The sequence below is a fragment of the Mauremys reevesii genome, linkage group 5 (genome assembly GCF_016161935.1).
Source record: "Mauremys reevesii isolate NIE-2019 linkage group 5, ASM1616193v1, whole genome shotgun sequence".
Lineage (NCBI taxonomy): Eukaryota > Metazoa > Chordata > Testudines > Geoemydidae > Mauremys > Mauremys reevesii.
The window spans coordinates 9,591,232-9,613,329 of record NC_052627.1 but is presented as its reverse complement, the minus strand read 5'-3'; the positions used below and the strand labels follow the sequence as shown (position 1 = coordinate 9,613,329).

Below are 22,098 nucleotides of genomic sequence, written 5' to 3'. Positions count from 1 at the left end.
GGCAGGGGTGCGGGTGAGGGGAGAGAGAGCCCAGGGCTGGGGCGGCAGGGGGTGCGGGTGAGGGGAAGAGAGAGCCCAGGGCTGGGGCGGCAGGGGTGCGGTGAGGGGAAGAGAGCGCCCCGGGCGGGGGCGGCCGGGGGTGCGGGTGAGGGGGAAGAGAGAGCCCAGGGCTGGGGCGGCAGGGGGTGCGGGTGAGGGGGAAGAGAGAGCCCCGGGCTGGGGCGGCAGGGGGTGCGGGTGAGGGGGGAGAGAGAGCCCAGGGCTGGGGCGGCAGGGGTGCGGGTGAGGGGAAGAGAGAGCCCAGCCCTGGGGCGGCAGGGGTGCGGGTGAGGGGAAGAGAGAGCCCAGCGCTGGGGCGGCAGGGGGTGTGGGTGGGGTGGAGAGCCCAGGGCTGGGGCGGCAGTGGGTGCGGGTGAGGGGGGAGAGAGAGCCCAGCCCTGGGGCGGCAGGGGTTGTGGGTGGTGGGGAAGAGAGAGCCCAGGGCTGGGGCGGCAGGGAGTGCAGGTGGATGGGGGGAAGAGAGAGCCCAGGGCTGGGGCGGCAGGGAGTGCAGGTGGAGGGGGGGACGAGAGAGCCCAGGGCTGGGGCGGCAGGGGTGCGGTGAGGGGAGAGAGAGCCCAGGGCTGGGGCGGCAGGGGGTGCGGTGAGGGGAAGAGAGAGCCCAGGGCTGGGGCAGGGGTGCGGTGAGGGGAAGAGAGAGCCCAGGGCTGGGGCAGCAGGGGTGCGGGTGAGGGGGAGAGAGAGCCCAGGGCTGGGGCGGCAGGGGTGCGGGTGAGGGGAAGAGAGAGCCCAGGGCTGGGGCGGCAGGGAGTGCAGGTGAGGGGGAAGAGAGCCCAGGGCTGGGGCGGCAGGGGTGCGGGTGAGGGGAGAGAGCCCAGGGCTGGGGCGGCAGGGGTGCGGGTGAGGGGAGAGAGCCCAGGGCTGGGGCGGCAGGGGGTGCGGGTGAGGGAAGAGAGAGCCCAGGGCTGGGGCGGCAGGGGTGCGGGTGAGGGGAAGAGAGAGCCCAGGGCTGGGGCGGCAGGGGGTGCGGGTGAGGGGAGAGAGAGCCCAGGGCTGGGGCGGCAGGGGTGCGGGTGAGGGGAGAGAGAGAGCCCAGGGCTGGGGCGGCAGGGGGTGCGGGTGGAGGGGGAGAGAGAGCCCAGGGCTGGGGTGGCAGGGGGTGCGGGTGAGGGGGGAGAGAGAGCCCAGGGCTGGGGCGGCAGGGGGTGTGGTTGGAGGAGGGCACTGGTGGGGGCAGGGAGTGAGAGCCCAGGGCTGGGGCAGCAGGGGGTGTGGTTGGAGGAGGGCACTGGTGGGGGCAGGGAGTGAGAGCCCAGGGCTGGGGCGGCAGGGGGTGTGGTTGGAGGAGGGCACTGGTGGGGGCATGGAGTGAGAGCCCAGGGCTGGGATGGAGGGCAGCCAAAAATGTTTTTGCTTGGGGCGGCAAAAAACCTAGAGCCGGCCCTGCTAGGAGGCAAGGAAGGGGCAGGGGGGGAAGCACCTGTGGGGGGGTGTCATTTAGGGGGTTACAGATGGTTGTAATAAGCCATAAATCCAGTGTCTCTGTTCAGTCCATGATTTTTAGTCTCTAGCAGAGTCGTGAATTTAAGCCCCCAGGCTCGGCATTTGAAAGTGCTGGGCAGGTTTCCTTTGAGGATGAGGCCTGAGAGCTCCGATATGGAGCGATCGTTCTGTGAAAAATGCTCACCCACAGGTGACAGGGTGTTTCTGTGTGTTATCGTTTTCCTGGGTGAGTTCATTCGAGAGTGTAGCTATTATCTGGTTCCACCCCCATAGTTGTGGTTGAGGTATTTAGTGCACTGGATGAGGCAGGACCCTGTGTAGGAACCACCTGTGGATCTTTATGGGGGAGAGGGTCATTAAGGCACAGCAGTGGTGAATCCAGTGCTCAGCTTAAAAAATACCCGAGTACACCCCTCATCCCATGGCGCTCTACTCACCCAAGCTGTGCCTCCCACCTCTGTATTGCTGTTTTTAGCAGCATCACATCTGGCCGCTGGAGCCTTTGGCGGGGGGAAGCATCAGGGAAAGGCTCCCTCCCTCCACAGGGAAAGGATCTGGCAGCGGGAAAAGGCAGCAGGGACAGACTGAGGCTTTCCTTGCTGCCTCCCCCCCGCCAGAGCCCTTTTTCGCCGATGAAAGTGGTGTGTAGCGTAGACATCGCCTGAGTCAGATAGGAATGATGGACAGATTGAACTGCTCGGCGCCAGGCATGTACCTGTGCTGAACAGCTAATAAACGATGACGATGAAAGCTTTGTTAAACCAGCTGCCCACGCAATCGCCTTTTTTAAAAGCTAGCCATTGGCTCATTATACCTGTGTCAGCTAGATTCAAGAACCCTCTGCCGTAAGAAATTTCCCCATGTAGGAGCTTAGAGACCATGATCAAATAACATTTTAGCCTTCTCTTTGATAAGCTTTGTATTTACATTAATATGTCTCTTCCCATGTGTATTTCTACTGAGTACCTTTCACCTATTTCACTATGCAGTGCCTTGAAAAGTGGGTTAGAATTTAAAGGGATAGCGTGTCATTTTAAGGGGTTTTCTGCTCCTGTTTGCAGACTACCCTGTAGGGAAGCGGAGATCAGCAGTCAGTCCGCAAAAGAACCAGCCTAGGGCATGGTGAATTGAGTTGTGCCTCTTTTCCTGAGGTGCGGCTCTGGGTTTGGTGGTTGTGTGAGAGATTTCTGGAGTCTAAGGGAAAAAACAGTGTTACGCTTAGACTTTCAGGTTAAGTATCAGAGGGGTAGCCGTGTTAGTCTGGATCTGTAAAAGCAACAAAGAATCCTGTGGCACCTTATAGACTAACAGACGTTTTGCAGCATGAGCTTTCGTGGGTGAATACCCACTTCTTCGGATGCATCCGAAGAAGTGGGTATTCACCCACGAAAGCTCATGCTGCAAAACGTCTGTTAGTCTATAAGGTGCCACAGGATTCTTTGTTACTTTCAGGTTAGAGTATTTCGGTTTTATTTCGTAGGTGTGCTGTGAACAGAACACAATAGCACTGGATGGTGTGGCTGCTTTCCAACATTAAAAGGCTCTTGTCTCTCTTCAGGAAATGGAAGAGTTTGTCCAGAGTTCAGGAGAACATGGTATCGTGGTGTTTTCTCTTGGCTCGATGATTTACAACTTAACCGAGGAGAAAAGTAACATGGTTGCCTTGGCCCTCAGCCAGATTCCACAAAAGGTCAGTTATTGTCAGTGAACTGCTTTCCTGCCAACAAGATCAGCAGCACTGCTGTAAAATCCCTGCTTCCCTCAGGCCACAGCTTTCAAACTGCATTGCCTAAAGGTAGGCTCTTTACTTCCTCTCAGTATAAGTGCTCTGATTTTTTATTTTTTTCTTCTCCTGCAGCTTCAATTGAAGTCACTGGGTTTGGGGCTTGCAAAGAAACAGGGTTGAGTCCTGAGTGGTCACAGAAATTAACTTGATAGTATTTTTCTTGTATATGACTCACTTGAATAAAACCATGTGGGGTGAGTTCCCATGCCACAATGAGGCAGTGTGGACTAGTGGATAGAGATCAGGACTGAGTTCCATTCCTGGTTTGGCCACTGGCCTGCTGGGTGACCTTGGGCAAGTTACGTCCCCACCCATGCCTCAGTTTCCTCATCTGTACAATGGGGATAATGATACTGCTCTCAAAGCGCTGTGTGGGAGATCTAATCAATAGTATAATACCTTACTACAAACGTGCGTGTAAATAACTCAAGCAGCTCAAAAGAAGCCTTGCTAACCAAGGGCCTCATCTAAACCCACTGAAATCAATGGAAAGGCTCCAGTAGACGTCAGTGGGCTTTGGCTCGGGCCCCAGATTGCACTGCAGTGCGATGGTGCAGCTTGAACTACAGCATGTGTATCTTCAAACGTTTTCATTCAAGGTTCTTTGGCGGTACAAAGGGAAGAAACCAGAAACTTTAGGACCCAACACTAGGATTTATGACTGGATACCCCAGAATGACCTGCTTGGTAAGACTCTGCTGGAAATGTTCCTAGTTGAGCTTTTCTCAATATTGACAAGCGTGTTCCCTCCCCTCTTTACTCATTTCATTTATGACAAAAAGAGACTAGATTGCCCATTATACACACACAAGCTCATCCTGTAGCCAAATGCAGCACCTGAGGTCACTTGGAGGCCAGGGTATTTAGTGTGTTGGTGATCTAGGGAGAGGTGCTTACTCAGCCTTAATTACACTGGTGACGGTAGCAGAACAAGGATAGGATTCACAAAAGGTACTAAGGTGCTTAACTCTCCCTGATAACAGTGGAAGTTAGAAGCCTGAATACCTGTGTGGCCCTGGCCCTTGGTAGTTCAGCTTCAGCAGTGAAGACGTGTTCTTCTAGCTGTGCGTGTCCCAGGTTGCTGTTGGCCTACGTGGGATCAGTTAGACAAGCGTGATGGGGACCAGAGCTATGGAGAGAGTGGAACAGGCAACAACCTGAGTGAGACTCAGTATGGCCAAGTGGAGACTCTTCTCCGGGGGCAGCGGGGTGTAAACTGCACACTTGACTGTTAGGAAAGCAGTGAGCCAAGTGGGAGCGACAGTGGAGCTCTATCCGGGTAGCAGCTTTGGGTCTGAAGTCCTGAAACCAGCCAGTGCTGTTCTCAGCTGCATGGCCCGAAATAGCATTGCCATAAAACCAGAGAGAGAACAATGTTGCTTTGTCCTGGTGCAACTACCCTTGGAATCAGTGTGTGTGGCTCCCATGACAAAAACTAGAGTAAACACAAAGAAGGGGAGCAGAAGTGGGGCAAAAACTGGAGTTACACTGGGATAAACGGGAGTGAATCAGACCCAGTAACTGGTGTGTAGCATTTAAACATCAGTATCTAGAAGGCAGCCACTGCCTTTCCCTTTTTATTTGTATTCTATTGAATCTTCTTTTTACAAAAATAAGGGGAGAACGGGGGAGTAAAAAGAGCAAGAAGTGAAGGCGGGGAAGGAAAGGAAAGAAAGAGGGGAAGGAAAGGGCGGGGGAAGGAGAGTAACATCTCTGTTTCCATTCGCTAGGGATTAGTCAAAAGTTTCAAAAAGTTTAACCAATTTGAAAATACTTGGTCTGAGGTCCCTCTTCTCTGAAACGGTACCTGCCCTTTAACTGCCAGGTCAGCAAAGCCACTGAGCCAGGAATCTAGCTGAGCAATCAGTCGTCTGGCTAGAAGCCCGGCTCTAGAGAGCCGAGCTTTCTGTGAGTTGGAGAGTTGCCCAGCTGATGGGATAGATCCCAAAGCACACTTCGGGGAAGTAGTTTTCAGGGAGGTTCTATATCTATCATCATTGTAACCCTCCTGCCTACGTCTAGCTAAAAGGATTGTGTCCCAGTCCCAGAACATGAGAGCCAGCCTGGCTCCAGGAGACCTACTTCTCCAGCTCCACCCATGCAGCATAACCTGTGCAGGGATCGGTGTGAATGAAATATAACTTCCTGCTGGGTCAGCCTTAATCGGAGATCAATAGCAGAGTTTATAAAGTTTTGCAAGGTACTTCCCCATTGGCTAGTGTTTGCGCATGTACACACCATTATCCGTTTCTAATGCTAATCTGGAGTAATCAGGACTAGCCCCTTGTCAAACAAACCATTATTTACCTAGTTAGTACAAAATTGTTGCCTTTTCTCTGGAATCTGAGCATTTATGTACCCATCGTTCCTAAACGCTTCTCTCTGATTCCAGGCCACCCCAAGACCAAAGCCTTTATTACTCACGGTGGAACCAATGGGATCTATGAAGCTATCTACCATGGGATTCCCATGGTTGGGATTCCCATCTTCGCTGACCAGCCAGATAACATTGCTCACATGAAAGCGAAAGGGATGGCAGTGGAGCTGGATTTTAACACAATGCAAACCCAGGATTTAATCGATGCATTGGATATGGTCATTAACAACTCCAGGTGAGTTCAGTCTCTGCCTAATGGGACAGGGTTGTGGTAGCTGTGTTGGTTCAAGGATACTAAGCAGACAAGGTGGGTGAGGTGGTATCTTTTATTACCTTGTATCTGTAATGGGACAGGGTCAGTTTACTGAAACCCAGTGCTGCTGAGGCGAGAAACCCAGCTGGCTCTCTCTTCTGGGAACTCTGTCACCAAAAATGCTGAACAGTCTGAGCATAAACCAAGTGGTAACCTGACAGATTCTTGCATTAAGCATGTCTCTATCTGCGCAAGCAACAGCTCCTGGAAGGGGTGGGCTGGAAATCAATTTCTCTCACACTGTATTTTGTGATCTCTTTGGGAAAGATCCCTCTGAAAAGGCCTTGAGCAGCCCCTGAGATTGTGTAGTTTTCTGCTCCCTTCTTGCAGCGAGTTCGAATGAAGTCACCCAGCCCTTTCCAATGCACACATGCGACGACAGGCAAACTTCCTTCTTGGCTAGTTTGTGACCCTGCATCTTAGCTTCCCAACTTGCTACCACTGTCCATAGGGCACTGGGGGAATTCCACCTGTCTCAAGCTGCGAAACACCAGATCAGGAGGGAAAACCCTGCAAATTATCTTCCCAGAAGTATTTTTTGCAAGGGAAAATTACAATAGAAAAAGCTGGACGCTAGGAGTGTTTTGTGGCAAACCCTCTGAAGGAGTCTCATTATGTGATAGAAAAAGGGGCTAGTTCACCTTTTCGGCTCACTTTACATCTTGACCGAGGCCATGCCTACACTCCACAATTAAGCTGATCTAACTTATGTCAGCAGTCACCGCAGTTATTAAATCGCTTGTGCGCGCACACGCTCGGGTCCTTGTGTCGGCGGTGCACGTTCTCAGCAAGAGCGCGTCTATCGACTGCATTGTCAGTGCGGGGCATTGTGGGCTGGCTCCTGAAAGCCGGTAGCAGTCACCGTAAGCAATGCAGTGTCTGCGCTGACACTGCATGGACCTAATGACATCGACCGTGACTCTACACCGCTCGGGGAGGGGGTGTTACTCAGTTGGCATAGAGAGGCACCTACGTCGGTGAGCGCCAAATTTAAGTGAAGATGCTTCCGCAGCTTACATTGACCTGACCCTGTAGTTTGGAGCAGGGAGTCTGGTCAGCGATCCCTTTGCTTGCAAGGTGCCCCATACTGTAGCTGTGTTGGGGAAAGCGCTGTTTCAGAATAACCACCACTTGTTTTGGTTTTCCCCCCATTTCTTCAGCTATAAAGAAAATGCAGTGAGGTTATCCGAGATTCACCATGACCAGCCCATAAAGCCTCTGGACCGAGCTGTCTTCTGGATCGAATTTGTCATGCGCCATAAAGGAGCGAAGCACTTGAGACCAGCAGCTCATGAGCTCACCTGGTACCAGTATCACTGCCTGGACGTCCTGGCGTTCTTGCTCATCTGTGCAGCAGCTGCTGTTTTCATTGCTGTCAGGTGCTGCTTGTTTTGCTGTAAGAAATGCGGTAGGATTGTAAAGAAAAAGAAAACGGAGTAGATTTGCTGGTCCCATTGGCCACGCTTGTCTCTGGTTAGGCCGTGGTTCAGCCAGGTACTTCAGCTTGTTCGTGGTCCTGTTCATCAAGGCATATGCTGAAAATGAGGCGCACGCTGTAATACCCATGCGTAATCAGGGCCATGTTCTGGTGATGTATCAGGAAAGCTGCGCACTTAGCGAATGTGATGTTTACAGTAATTTCCTTTTGGCTTGAATAAGAATGAATCATTAGCTTGATCCACCAATCGGACTCCTTCGGTGATTACACAGGGACTTGTCATATGCTAACTGTGGCAATGATTTTCAGAATGTAACTTTCCGGAGACTTTATTTTAAAAGGACAAAGCCCATATGTTTTAGGTCCTTTGCTGTGTCTTCCACCTGCAGGTATTAAAGTTGATTTGCCCACCCTGTGATCTGTGAGAGTGTGTCCTCACTAGATCACCCAGAACCAGAATATCTGTGTCTGTTGTATGGCTCCTGGAAAAGCAGACACTGACTAGTTCGGAGCTCAGATAAGTGGTCAGATGCTCCTAGAAGATGCCCACCTACAAGGCCAAGACTTCTGAAAATAGCCATCTGCCTGTAGGTTCCTATGTCCATATTTAAGTGTCTTAATAGATAACCTGATTTTCAAATGTTCTGGGCATGCAGCAGCTCCGTCTGACTTCAGTTGGAGATGCTGGGTGCTCAACATGTTTGAAAATCAGGGATTTTTTTAGTAACCATGGTGAGGATCGAGGAATAGGCTCCTTTGAAAATCCAATGTTAGTTAGGTGTGCCACTCCCATTGAATTTCACCATACTCTCTTGGCCTCCTTTCAGAATCTCAGCCAAAGAGAAGAACTTCATGGCCTGTGTCTGAAAGCCTCATCTGGAGTATAAAATGGGAATGGTTTGTGTAGTGATATGGGGGCTCCAATCGGATCCCTTCTGCATTGGCTTTCGTAAAAAATCTTTCCAACGTTTAATGAAACTTTACCCTGAGTTTAATTTCTGTGGGTGAAGACACAATTTGATGGCTGAGAATTATAGCGATGGGAATTCAGTAGGCATGTGATAGAGTGTGGGCCCAAGAAAGGGGGTGGCTATTAGAACGGCAGCCTTCCCAGACGTGCAATTGAAGGGCAGTAACTCTATATGCTGGGAATATCAGTCTCTACAGCGTAGAACTCCCAATGGTCAAACCAGTACACAAGGGGATCCAGGAAATGGCAGACTAACTCAAGGGGTTTTATGTGCATAGGTCTGCCCCCTTTGCTCCCTAGTCCAGTGCTCAGCCTCCAGCCCCGGCCCAAAGCAACTCAGCAAGCTGAAGAAAACAGCTGCTCTGCCCAACCAAGGTGTGGAGACTGACTGGTGGGGGGAAGGCATTCCACTGTGTCCCATCCCCTCCATACACACATCCATGCATTCTTCTGGCCTGCTGTATAGGGAGTCCTGTGCTGCAGGATTCTCTCTTCCCCGTGGTCCCCCTTCTGTGGGGCATGGAGTTAGCCTTAGGGCACATGGTCTCTGTTCATCTTGCTAGCTGGCCTCCACAGCAGAACCAGCAACTTGCACATCCTGCCAGCTGCCAAAGCTCCCTGAAGACTCGCATTAACGTCAGCAGGCTTTGGCGCAGGCCTTTACTGGCTTAGCTCATCGTGCCATCACTAATTCCCAAGCGTCTGCTGCCATACACAGGAGTGCGGCACCTGTGCTATAGCATTCCAGAGCTGCTGGAGAGGAGACCTGCTGAATAATGGGCCCTGTGGCTTCATTGCTCTGTAAGAGGTTGTCTTAAAATGCTCCTGGAACCGCCAAGTGGAACTGCTAATTTCCCTCAGTAATGGGCAAACCTATTATCGGCATAGTGGAACTCAGCAGCTGTAGATCCGTATCAGTTATTCTGGTGACTGCCATGAAGCTGTGCCAATTTCATAACAGCTGAGGATGTGTCCCACTTATGAGCCTGGGGCTTGCTACAAAAAGCAAGCCACCAGATCGTGTCTAAGAGTGCCTTTAAACTTGCCTTTATTGTCAGAGTTGGGTTGCATTTGTAAATATGATCCAGCGCTCAATGGAAGGCAACCTGCACACAAGGCAGCTGGAGACAACAGTAAGGTTCTTCATTTACTGCATAGATTTTCTTGCCCCATACAAGCTTATTTTATTAGCGCTAATTTTTGGAGCTGGCTGTGACCAATCTTAAGGGTTTACATAGCTTTGAACTAACTGAAGGCTTAACTATAGAAGATGGAAAAATGGATTTGGTTATTAAAGCTTTGATGCTAAACTGAAAAAGGGACATCTTGATGTTGATTTAGGAGACTCTAGCCTCCAGGGCCTATCATAGCAGATATACTGAGTCTAAGACACACTCATGTGAATGGTCACGTTTCTGAGTATACAGAAAAATACCTAAATTGGTAGTCAGCTCTAGCCACCAGCGTTCGGTGATTTATCACTGAGATTCCCCTGGTTACTGTAAATCACTGGAAACTTGACTCCAAATTGGAAGCCCTGGGTGAGCTCCTCAGCTGGTGTAACCTGCCCTCTTGTAATCACTTGAGTGGAGCTAGGCCAGTGCACACTAGAGATTTAGGTCCATTAGCTATTATCAAATGTCTACAGAAACCTACAGGTTGCCTAGGCCTGTGCTGGAACGCTGTACACATCTGTGCCCCTGCTCCTGCAGCAAGATGCCTGCAGGCTGAATGAAGTCAGTGGGAGCTGCATGTACCCATACAGGCAGGTGGCAAGATCACACCCTTGATTGTTGACATGTAAAACAATCAGAGATTTGATACTCGGAAACATGAAGCCTGAGTAAGTTAGGTAGACCTGCTGGGGCGGGGGAAGGGGTAGAGTTTGTGGAAAGTATCACAGAGGAGTTTTGACCAGCTCTAGTCTTACTTTTCCCTTCACAGGGAAAGAGAAAACAGCGAGCTCACTCCATTAAACCCCATTATCATGACCCTGTCCCTGCAGGACGATCTCTGCATGAGTGAGGGCAGGCACTTTATTTGAATGTAAAAGGTCATACAGGCGCTTGTGTAATTCAACGCTTGTTGCACTTGTTGAATGAGCTAGCTCCCTTCTGTGTGCTGCTTTAATACCACTACATTGCCACTGCTGCTAACCAAAGTATTTGCTGCCTCGTGGATAGTGCATTCAGCTCCGTGGGTTGATTTGTTAATAAAAGCAATTCCTATTATTGAGTGTCAAACTGATTAAGTCTATGTAAGATTTCCTCTATTAAAATATGCAAAGCTTAGGTTAGCATGTCAGTTTCAAGTCAGAGAATTCAGCTGTAGAAGATCCCCCAGTAACCGGCATTGCAATTTGTGCAGCTGGACTGCTACCCACAGAAGTTACCATGCACAGTTGCAGCCTTACTGGACCAGGTTATTTAAAAGTTTGCCTAAGCAGGAGAGACATGCTGTCAGAGGAAGTAGGACTGAATGAAGATGGATGAGAACACGTATGTGGAGACAAATGGGCTGCCTTTTTCAGAAGAACATAGCAAGTTGGGTGCTAGACTTTCACAAGCCTGGCCGCATGTGAACGAGCTGAACATGTGAAATCTGGACATGAACCTGCTTGGCTTTTATACTCCGGCCAGATGCTACCTCATTGCTACTGCTCTAATTTCTTCTTCTTAGGATGACGCAGACATGTGTGCTGTGATAGACCCAGGCCAGTTGGGTACAGCAGAATAGCAGAAGGCAGATATACCGGCCACTGGATTAAGAGTTTTCTGTTCCGTGACTGACCAGAGCAGGGGCTGCTCCAGGCTAATGAGAACACCTGACTCTAATTAACCTGCAAAGAGTCAGGTGAGGCCATTCAGTTAATGTGACCACCTGACTCTAATTAAGGCCCTGCTGATACTATAAAAAGGGCTCACTCCAGTCAGACAGGGGAGAGCCAGGGAGCCAGAGGCGAGGAAGTGCGGCTGAAGGGCTGGTTAATGAAGACACCCTCAGACTATCGTTAAAGGAGCCCTAAGGTAAGGGTGAAGAAGGGAGAAGCAGGAGAGCTGTGGGGAAGAGGCCCAGGGAAATGTAGCAACACTGGCAGTGAAAGGTTGGCTGCCAACAACTGCTACCATTAGGGTCCCTGGGCTGGAACCCGGAGTAGAGGGTGGGCCCGGGTTCCCCCCCACCACCACCACTATAGGAACATCTCCTGGAAGGGGAAGTCAGGCCCCTGTCAGGACAGGAGGCTGAACAGAGACTGTGGGAGTTCTCTCACCAACCTCCTTGCAGGCCTATGATGAAAAGGGCTCAGTAGACTGTACCCCTGGCCCTAGAGAGAGAAGGGCTACGTGGAGGGTCGCAGTGAGCCACTGAGGCTGGCATAGACCGCCTAGAAGCGCAGGACCCACGGGAGCAAGGTCAGAGCTCTGCCACAGTGCACAGACACACACATACACACTAACTTGCTAGTTACTGAAGTAGCTCTACAAGCCATGGTTCAGGTGACAAATTAAGGCAAATTACAGATCGCACATGCATGGCTCTGCACTGTATGACCGCTGTAAGAGTCTAAACGTGCTGGGATCCAGAAGGTTCCTGCCTCCTGAGCTGAGATTAAGGCCTTGTCTATTCTACCATGGTAAGGTGACCTAAGTTTTATGCTACTAGGTCGACTTACTGTGGTGTCTACACTGTGCTGTGTCAACAAGAGATGCTCTCCCATCAACTTCCCTTACTCTTCTGGGGGAGGTGGAGTATCGGGGTTGACCAGAGCATGCTCTCCCTTCGATTTAGTGAGTCTTCACTAGACCAGCTAAATCGACACCTGCTGCATTGATTGCAGCAGTGCTGATCAACTGTAGACATGGCCTAAGAATAATACATTTCAACCCAAAAGTTAACTCTCAGTAAAGTGAGAACAAGGAAATGCCTCTAACTGCATGCAGAGAAGTGGGGGTTTTTTTTTCCAGTGAACTCTCAAGTTGTAGGTTAGCACTTTGGTTTTTACTATTGCAAGTTTAAATTCAAATCTGTCCTGTTCAAGAGCATTTACAATACATCAGTCAATGAAATATCCCATGGCATTTGCTATGGCATGTTGCATAGAGGCATGCCTATGCTGGCACTGCAGTGGGTGTGTGCCCTGTAATTCTGTCTGGATTGAGCAATTGATTGACATGGGGGTGGTCTGGCTCTCTTTAAATGAAGTGCTGTTGAGACTGGCACAGGGCTAGGACATTAAAACCAGACTGCTTCAAATCAATGAAACTAATTCTCTACAAGTAAGTTATTGAGGGCACTGGGGTTACACAGCTGCTCCATGACAAAGAAAAGTATAATGGTTTAATCAACTGCGTTTTTTGTTCTGGTTTAATCCCAAAATCCATGAAGCTCCTGCAGTGGTTCAGGAAGATATGACTATGAACCTACCTACTCCAATAAATGTTAGGCCATGTCTGCCCTCCCAGCGAAATCAACACTGCTGTGATTGATGGAGCAGTGTTGATTTAGCAGGTCTGGTGAAGACACACTAAATCGATCTGTACTCCACCACCCCGAAGAGGTGGAAGCTATGTCTACAAGAGAGCTTGTAAGTCAACCTAAGTCACATCAACTTCAGTTATGTAATTTGTGTAACTTAGAGAGTTACAGCGTTAGTGTAGGCCAACGCTTAGTTCTGGCGACACTGAGCCCCAGCTTACAACTGTCTGGGTTGAATTTCACCCATTGGAAATATCGTTACTGAGGGGGAAAATAGGTAACTTTTGAATACACAGGCCAGCCTTCCTATAACTGTTAGCAAACCTGGAAGCCTTTAAAATAACAAGCCAAACTAAAATCAATTGTTTTAATAGTTACCAATTTATTATTATTTTTTTTTTTATAAAAATGGTAGCAATGTAGAATACAGCAACATTTTCTGCTGCCACACACGCAAACTGTGAACATTCCAAGCAATGTGTACATTTTAGAGAGAGGCTAGACAATAGCATGGACCAGAGGGTTACTGAACACAGGAAGATTTTTAAAAAGATTAAAAATTAGATATCAATAGTGTCTTCTTAATATTGCTTTCATTATTGAAGACTGACAGAACACTCTACAGCAAAGGTTAAAAACAGAAAAACAAAAGGCTGCTACAACACTGCCATACAGTCAAATCATCATACTTCAATAGTTGCATACCTGATAGCAGCATTTTTTCCCACTGAACCATGTGAAACTACATGTAAGAAAATAAAGCAAAAAAAAAAATTATGGCAGTTATCAATATTTTAAAAAAACCTAGGAGGAAGTCACTAGAAGTAGATGAACACTTATTGAAAACGAACCAATATCTACATTCTTAACTGTTTCCCATTCTCCAATAAAAATGTCAACTCAAATATCAACTTTGTGCATTTTTTCTTTTGGCTGATTGAGTTTTTCCAGTTCGTAGTTTACTGCATGCTTGGAACAAAGAGGGTCATTGTAAAACCTTCTACACAACAAACTTTAAGTAGACAGCTGAAAATAAAGTGTACTACTTGTAAACACACAAAAAAATACAAGCTTTGTTGTTTTGTTTCAAATGACCACTGGTTCCAGATGGATTATCTTCTATATCTGCCTCTTTCCCCCCGGTCTCTGTCCCGCTCACAAATTCTCTCTCTCTCCCTTTCCCGATCCCGTCCCCGTTCTCTGTCTCTCCTGTTGTCTCTGGGACGATCGCGCTCCCTCTCCCGCTCTCTCTCTCGAGGTCTGCTTCTCCGGCCACTGACCACTGCTTGCGTGCGACGCAGAAAGTCGTCTACCCTCATATCGTAGTCGTGCTGTGAAAGGGAAGGACAATGCTATTTATTTAACTGCCCAGTCAGTCCCAGCACTTCACCCACCCACTACCAGGGCCTTTTGGAAAGCTAGGATCAAAGGCAGCTGATAATAAGAAACTTTAGCATAAACTTTTTCATAGCAACAGCACAAGTTTCCTCCCCTCTCCAAACAAGCTACAGCTACCAAAAAAATCCTTCCTGATTTGGACTCAATTTCAACCAGGGAAGTGTACGCATTGACAGCTGGAAGCCTTCCACAAACTTGGGCCAAGAAATGGTGGGACATGTGCTCCTAAATCCCTCGGGGGGTTTCAAAAGCACCCACAGCCTTGCTTTAGGCACCTCACTGACCTGATTTCAAAAGTACATTTAGGAGCCCAGGTGTAAGGCCAAGATTTTCAGAAATAAGAAACCTCCTCTATGCTTAGGCTCCTAACGACCCCCAAATCCCCCCTATTCCTACTTCTGCCAGTCTGTAGGATTTGCCCCTTCCCCTTTGCTTTCATATACACTTACTACTCGCTTGTCTCGGTATCTTGCTTCATGTGGTACAGGGTGGTGTCCTGAGTATGGAGGGTGAGCTTGAGGTGGAGGAGCATGGTGCTGATAGTAAGGGTGATGGGGAGGCTGTTCCATAGCTGGATAGGGTGGCTGTAAGGAAATTAAAGGATGTTTGTTGAACACTCCAAGATACAGAGCAAATCACCCTTAAAGTGAGGATTACAAGGACAAGTTACCTGCCATTCTGAAGGAAAACAAATACATTTAAATATATTCTCCTCTGCAGGACTATGGCTTAAAACATTATCTTGCATATGGAGTGGACAGCAGGACACTGCGTAGATTCCAACCAGATCTTCTCACTGAACTTCAGCTACCAGCATTTATTTAAAACTATATCCCCAAAGCACTTAAAGATACCCATTTTCATGGCTGACAGAGAAATACTGTGAACACTTCAGCTTTCATTAGTTCACTAGGTGTTGTACTGGCTACCTCATATAGGAGTCATGCAGACAAGCATATCCTAGGCTGAGTGAGGTTTCAAGGCCGAAGCACCTGTTATTCCGCTGAGTTTTATTAGGATATTCACAGTTTGAATGAAAGGCCTATTCCACAAGATAAAAATAGGCTGCCAAAAAGCCAGAAGCTAAACTGATCTTAATAAATAAAAACAAACGTGTTTTGGCCATTCTCCTCCATGTCCCCTCAACTTGTCTTACTTCCACTCCCTGTATCAGCCAGGCCGTTCTCCCATAGTCAGTCACCACAGTGTTTTGCTTGCATAGTGGTTCCAAACTGAACTGCCTGGGAGGGATGGATTCTAGTTTAAATGCGTATTTAGCCAGCCTGTAGAGACAGGCTGGGCACAAGGATGGATAGATGGGTCAGAGAACTGAGTTTTCTGTGAAGAGCTCTTCCCTTCCTGCAGTCTGATTGCCTCATTTGTTTGGGTATTTTTGTGCACACTTAGCTGAACCAAAAAAAAGTCAGAGTGAGAAGCCATGGGGGCATCTCTGCTGCTGGCAAACCATTTGACAACTCCCAAGTACAAGAGTCAGAGCAGAGATCATGCTATAAATATGCAAGTGTTCTTGAGAAATAACTGCTCAGTGATTATCCAACTCCAGATACAGCCAGAATGGAGGGAATTGGATAACTGAGAATAACTTAGTTATTCCTCTGTAACTGCGGATCATTTCTGCCCTCCAATTGACAGAGAACCCCATCTCAGTATAACAAAGATAGCGACTGGTACGTTATCATGCACTCAGTGTACGAATAATAGTTTGCTGGTATGGTTGGTTATTCAACTGAATACACAAGTAACCAAAAAGCCAGTGCCATAGAGCAGCATACCTAACCAGGACCATGCTAAATATACTCCAGTGCTCCCTCGACCCTTCACTGCCAATGCCAGACAACTCTTACACTCAGACCCCTCAGTGGCAGTTTCCCTCCTGCTACATTCTGTATTCCTACTCAGCCTTCTTCAAATATTGATGGATTGTTGGTCTGATCACATCTGTTATAGTGCATTGTAAGGAGAGTTCTTTGGTTGGTTTGTTTTTGTTTTAAGAGAACAAATTTCCTCGCTTTTTTATGCATTCAAACTAAGCTAGATTCCTATGTCCTAGTACATATTAGGTTGTCAAGACAGCTTCAAGATACATATTGTTTGATCACTGCTCGTGAGAGTGATTACAGTATCTTGACATTACCGATTGTAATTTACCCCATTCAATTTTGTTTTCCTGCAACACTTCATAATTTAGAGTACACAGCAGAAGTACCTGGCACTTTACTAAACAGAGTACGAAGGCTGAGAGCAGCTCAGGAAGAGTGGGCACATCCACAGGGTAATGTGGGGGTTTATTTTCAATTAGAAAATGAAGCTGAACAAGACACAAACCATTCCTTGCCATGGAGGCGGTGGTCCCATGCTGTGGAATTCCCTCACGTAATCATTGTAGGACTACAATGAAAAAGAACAACATGAAGATTTGATAACAACTTTGGAAGTGCAAGAAATTATGTTAAAAACAAATGCGTCAACCTACCCCATTTAAAAAAACATCTCGGCGAACTCCTGAAAATCGTCTGTTGGGAATAAGATTTGCAAAACTCAATCCAGGCAACTGATATCAACAAGTTACCAGGACATAAAAATGAACAACATGAACACATCTTACCTGTCTACTTCTTGATACCTCGGATCCTTTATATACCCTGTTCAAACATCAAGCAGTGTTATCAATCAAATTTACCATTTCACCATAACAATCCTAAATTACAGTCGTTAGCATCCACCCTTCCTCTGCAACAACCTCCTCTTAAAGGTATGTTCTTGTATGTACTGCTGTTCTTATCTCATTTCAGAAGCGCTTGCAAAGTAATTTCTACAGACTTACTGCATGTCTTTGATGGGTAAAGTATTGGCATACAGAAAAGGGCATTCCAATGTTAAAGAAGGATAAATACATTCTTATGAGCTTGCATGCAGTACAAAAGAAATTGGGGAAGGGATATTTGTGCAGACAAAGACTAGACTGAATTGCCTGGCAATGCTCATGCACTTGACTATTGGCATGTATTGGTTAACTGGTCAAGATTTCTACCTCTTAACTGCATGTCCAATAGACAGGGTTAATCTGGACAGCTGTATGCAACAATTGATGGAAGTTCCTTGACATATTAAAAATTAGGTCAAAATTTACAACGGCTTATGATGGCACTAGTATAATCTTAAAAAAAAAGAGCAATTGGCACCTCTTGCTTTAAGCAGTTCAGCAAAAAGCATTTGTAAAAGGTGGGAGGAATCAGAACGACGTAAAGCATTTTTGCAGGGCTATAGAAGTGATTTTTTTTTTTAACTTTAATTCTCAGGTGTACATAATGCTCTTGGAAGTTTGACTAAGGATGACAGCACTTTATTAAAGTAACTCTTCTTTGAAGAAATCGGCCTCTGAAGTCTATTCAAACTGGACACTGAAACATAAGCAGGCTTTTAAGGTTTAGAAATCTACTACGGAAATACTGCATCATACGCAGAAGTGCACATTCCCTTAAGACTTCTTAGACTGAAGTCTGTCCTGTCCCAACACCGCCTTTCTCAGCAGCAAAGGTACACTGGTAATACTGCAATCTGCGGCTGCTGCATTTACGCTGCTGAAAAAGCTATTTTATTTCTGAAGACCCTAACTTTTCCAGCTGAAACTCCTCCCCACCCTGCCAGTGGACCACCCTTGAAAACAGCATGAGGACACTCTGACCTGCTTTATATCAAGTTTTTTAAAGTTTCTCTGAAAACAAAATGGGAACTTCTAGTATCATCCCACACATGACTTAAGGGTCATGGGACCCCAGTTGTGAATCTCAGTTAAAAGTTTACAAAAAATGGTACAAAAAGCTCAATTCATTGCAAATAAATGCTGGTCAATCACCAATTTCAATTTGAAACCAATACAAAGATTATGGAAAAAAGTTAACATAGGTCTATCATGGCCTACTTTTGTAGCTATAGACATTCAAAGTGGTACTTGGATAGGCTACCTTCATGATTACGTTTCGGTTACTGTTTACGGGCAAGAAAGGCGCTCATCATAGAAATGAAACCCTCCCACCATTTAGGAAGCAATGGAGTTTGAAGAGGCTATTTTAACTGTCTGGGTTACCACCTAGTATAAGCAGGGAGGGTCTGATTACTTTAAGACTACTGAAGATTTTACACTAAATTTAAGGTGGGATTTTCAAGAGGGCTCAGCAGTGGCCTAACTCAGCTCCCAGTGAAACAAATGGGAGATTTACCATCAACTGCAATGAGAGGGGAGGTAGGCAATGCTGAGTGCTTTTGAAAAATCCCACTCTAAATCCTAGACACATTAAAAGCTCATTAGGTTGGTATGAATTCAAAATTCCATAATAAAAATGCAAATACTTTTACATTTGTTCACATGAGATATTAACCTGGTCTTTGGTGAAACTCAGGGGGATAGTCAATCCTTGGTTTCTTTCTGCTGTTATGAATATCATAATCCTCTGGTCGACGCCTATACAAATTAGACATTAGAGATTAAACAAGGTTGTTTGGCGGTTTCTTCACAGCAGCATCCCCTCACAGAAAAAAGCACCATGAGCTGGCCAGGATCGCATTTGGAATTCAGGCAGTTTTGCATATGCTTCACAGTCAAGAGTTTATAAATTTAAGCTTTAAGTTTAACTTCAAATCATCAGAAGCCCTACTCTATGCTAGATACATACACTTGATTATCACTTTATAGTTATAAACAGACTTTGGCAGTAAGAGAGGAACCTGATCCAACCATAGCTTAATATCCAAAGAGAATATTTAACAAGCTGATCTAAAACAATCTCTTAACTTACGCTTTAACATTATACTTTCCACTTTACATCTTAATTTAACGTAAAAGAATTAGACAAAAAAAGAGACTTAGTAAATCTGATCAGTCAAATCTACAAATCTAAATATAGTAAACCTCATTTGCAAAGTGTTTTATCCATTTTACATGGACACACTTTTGCTAAAATTTGTTAGCCACAGGGCAGTCAAAACTTCTGTAAAATGAAAGCCTCTTTCCAGGTACATTTAAAAATAAAAGTGTGCATGATTTGCACACATGCCTCTTTCACCATCGGCTATCTAACTTGATTGGGCTAGAAGTATTTTTGGATTGTCACTGACTAATCACTAAATTACTAGTTTAACCTCAGTTCCTTCTAAGGAAGGATTAATTCTAAAAAATCTGAAGCATCCTAACTGAAATAATTAGAGCTCTTCTCTAAAGAAGACTGCTCTGTTGCTGATATGAAGCATTAAAAAAATCTGCAAGAACTTCACTCATGCTGGGGGAACCCATTTTAAAAGCAGCTCCATTCCAGTTATTGGCTTGAGTTAGTTCTTCAATAGACTTCTGCTGGTCATTAGTACCCCTCCACCAAGAAAATATATAGCATTACAATGGCCAATCACTGTTTAGTATTAGATTGTTTAAAACATTCTGCTAAAAATGAATTTTCCAGCAACAGGTACAGTTCCCTTGATAAAAGATTCAAATTTAAGTTCCTTCAAATCAGTTAACCATTTTGCAAACTATACCAGCAGTTAACAGATCTACTAACTGACCTGTTTCCATAACAATCATTTCTCCTCCCCCTTCCCACTTTCTAGTTTTTAAAAGCCCGCTTTACCCAGTATCAATTTTTTTTTATGAAAGCAGATTCTTCACCCTCTGAGCAAAAAACCCAAAAAACAAAGCAGTTGCATCTACAGCAAAATCAGATTAAGAAAAATAAAAGCTGGTGTAAAGAATAAACATACCGCTTTCTTGTAGTTTTGAGAGTGCATTTACGACCGGTATAAAACATGATAGTAACAGTTCATATAGTAGTCCAACTACTGACTTTAAGCTGTAAGCCACATACATAAATGGAGGCCCTGGCAGGCTTGAGAAGGTGTGGTGGTGTTATATGTATAGTTTGCAGTCCATTGCAAAACCTTCACTTGTAAATACTTTATTGCACTGGAAACCTCTTAGCTTAACTTCAAAAGCCATCTTGGTGCTCAGTCCTTTAAAGCCAAAAATATGGGGGCGCTGCCAGGTTTCCTCCTACCTACGCGTTACAGTGTCCTTTTTAAGCTCAAGGAAATGGGGACTCTTGTTGGGTATCTGTACCTACCACAGGATGTTTCCGCAAAGAGGAAACTTAACCAAAGGTTTCAGCCCAAACCATACAGTCTTTAGCAGAAAAAAAAACTTTAGATTTATCTGTAAGCAAAGTGGCTACACACAGGGAAAAGGTGTTTGGTAGAAGGGCTTATATCAGTTCTTTGCAAAGACTTCTCCAATTCTGTAACAAGTTATACCCCCTTTTCCTGGTAAATGCTGTTAAGTTCATAAAGCAGTGATCAATAACCATGTCGATCCTCTAAAAACACTTTAAAGTCCACAGGTACTGCCAACATCTGGAAAGGTTGTATATACAGACACAGCAACAGCCATTCTTTTTGGTTTGTTGCCGGGTCTCCAAGGGCCATTCGATCCCCTTTGGAAAGAACCTACTGTTTTCAGAAGCTCAGCAAGATGTGTGAATTCAGTGGTTACATGTTAGAGAATATTTGGCAATGGGGTTAACACATCACGGTGATACAATTTGAAATAGTCCCAATAATGCTCCTCTTGAGTATCAAAATTATTTAAATATTTTATCCTCAAAATGAGGCGGCATCTTCTGCAAAATTATAAGTGATCCTTATAAAAGTCCCATATTTCATAAGGCTTATCCAGAGACACACCTGAAAGAAAAGGCTTTTACAAGATATTAACATATTTTGGCATATAAAGACTTCCTCTTCCTCCATCTAGCCTGCTCATAATAAATCCAAGCTTACCTATGGCTGACATTACATGTTGTGTTATCTGTATAAAAGATCTAGTCTAAACTAGAGAGCTTTATTTATTTAAGGACTACTTTTCTGCAAAAGCAAAGATCCCCATTTTCCTCTTGAAATATGACAGATCGGGGGACAATGTGAAATCCTCAATGAAGCCACAAACTCGTCCATGCAGCTTGATTTGAGGATTTTCTCTCTTCTTTATCGCAGGGAAAGCTTTTGATGAATCACATTCCTCCATCACGTTATTCTGATACATGTGCCTATTATCAGTCCAAAGAACGTTTCTAACCTTCCCACGTCCCGGACTGGTTCTCGACGGGATGGACGTCCTCTTGATCGGGGCTGTGAATGCATTCGTCGCTTGTGCCGCATTTTATGAATGACTTGATACAAGTCAATGCTTTCATCAGGAGGGAATAGGAGACAAAGCTGGGTTCCACATTCAAGCTCAATTTCCTAGAATTAGTTAGAAGTTAAACAGTGATTTACAAGCTGAAAACAGGGACCATCTCCCATTAATTACTTTTGCCAGGTACAGAAACACTTTGAGGAGGAGACTTCAATCCCACAAAATAATGAGCACAATACAGTTTCATTAGCTTCCGTGCTTCAGGGGATATTTAGCATCATCATAAAACAGCCCTATGCAGGGAACACAATAACTTCCTAACAGATATTCAGGTCAGCTTCATCTCATTATTGTTTAAAGTTGAAAGAGTTTTTTGTAATCACATAAAATTAAGGAAAATAATCACCACGTACCTTAATCAGTTTACACTGTAGTCTGGAATATATGGATGATAATCCCACAAGCATGGTGAAGCAGATTTATTTTCAAGAATTAAATATGTTATCCAAACTCAGTGAAAGAGCCACAGGTAGTTTGTGAAAGTGAGGTTTAATTTTTGTAATTACTGTATAATATGTTTCTAGCATATAAGGCAATTTGTTACAGCTAACTTAATGCATACATTTTAATTACACGTTA

General features: G+C 45.8%; 2 protein-coding genes across 11 annotated transcripts in view; one reads left to right on the top strand and one right to left on the bottom strand.

Annotated features, from left to right (window-relative positions):
- LOC120406053 (UDP-glucuronosyltransferase 2A1-like) overlaps positions 1 to 7,832 on the top strand; it is a 39,241-nt gene extending 31,409 nt beyond the window's left edge. For all 8 annotated transcript variants that reach the window (XM_039540226.1, XM_039540230.1, XM_039540224.1 and 5 more), the window contains 4 exons: positions 3,062 to 3,193; positions 3,889 to 3,976; positions 5,682 to 5,901; positions 7,140 to 7,832. In XM_039540226.1, the coding sequence (XP_039396160.1) occupies positions 3,062 to 3,193; positions 3,889 to 3,976; positions 5,682 to 5,901; positions 7,140 to 7,419 (720 nt within the window). In that variant the 3' untranslated portion in view covers positions 7,420 to 7,832. The remainder of the gene's footprint in view (positions 1 to 3,061; positions 3,194 to 3,888; positions 3,977 to 5,681; positions 5,902 to 7,139) is intronic.
- Positions 7,833 to 13,770: 5,938 nt separating this feature from the next.
- YTHDC1 (YTH domain containing 1) overlaps positions 13,771 to 22,098 on the bottom strand; it is a 35,795-nt gene continuing 27,467 nt past the window's right edge. For 2 of the 3 annotated variants that reach the window (XM_039540347.1, XM_039540348.1), the window contains 7 exons: positions 21,400 to 21,566; positions 18,662 to 18,744; positions 16,888 to 16,924; positions 16,756 to 16,795; positions 16,608 to 16,670; positions 14,711 to 14,845; positions 13,771 to 14,194 (listed from right to left, as the gene is read on the bottom strand). In XM_039540347.1, coding sequence (XP_039396281.1) covers positions 13,976 to 14,194; positions 14,711 to 14,845; positions 16,608 to 16,670; positions 16,756 to 16,795; positions 16,888 to 16,924; positions 18,662 to 18,744; positions 21,400 to 21,566 — 744 coding nt within the window. In that variant the 3' untranslated portion in view covers positions 13,771 to 13,975. The remainder of the gene's footprint in view (positions 14,195 to 14,710; positions 14,846 to 16,607; positions 16,671 to 16,755; positions 16,796 to 16,887; positions 16,925 to 18,661; positions 18,745 to 21,399; positions 21,567 to 22,098) is intronic. The other variant, XM_039540349.1, reaches the window with a different exon arrangement.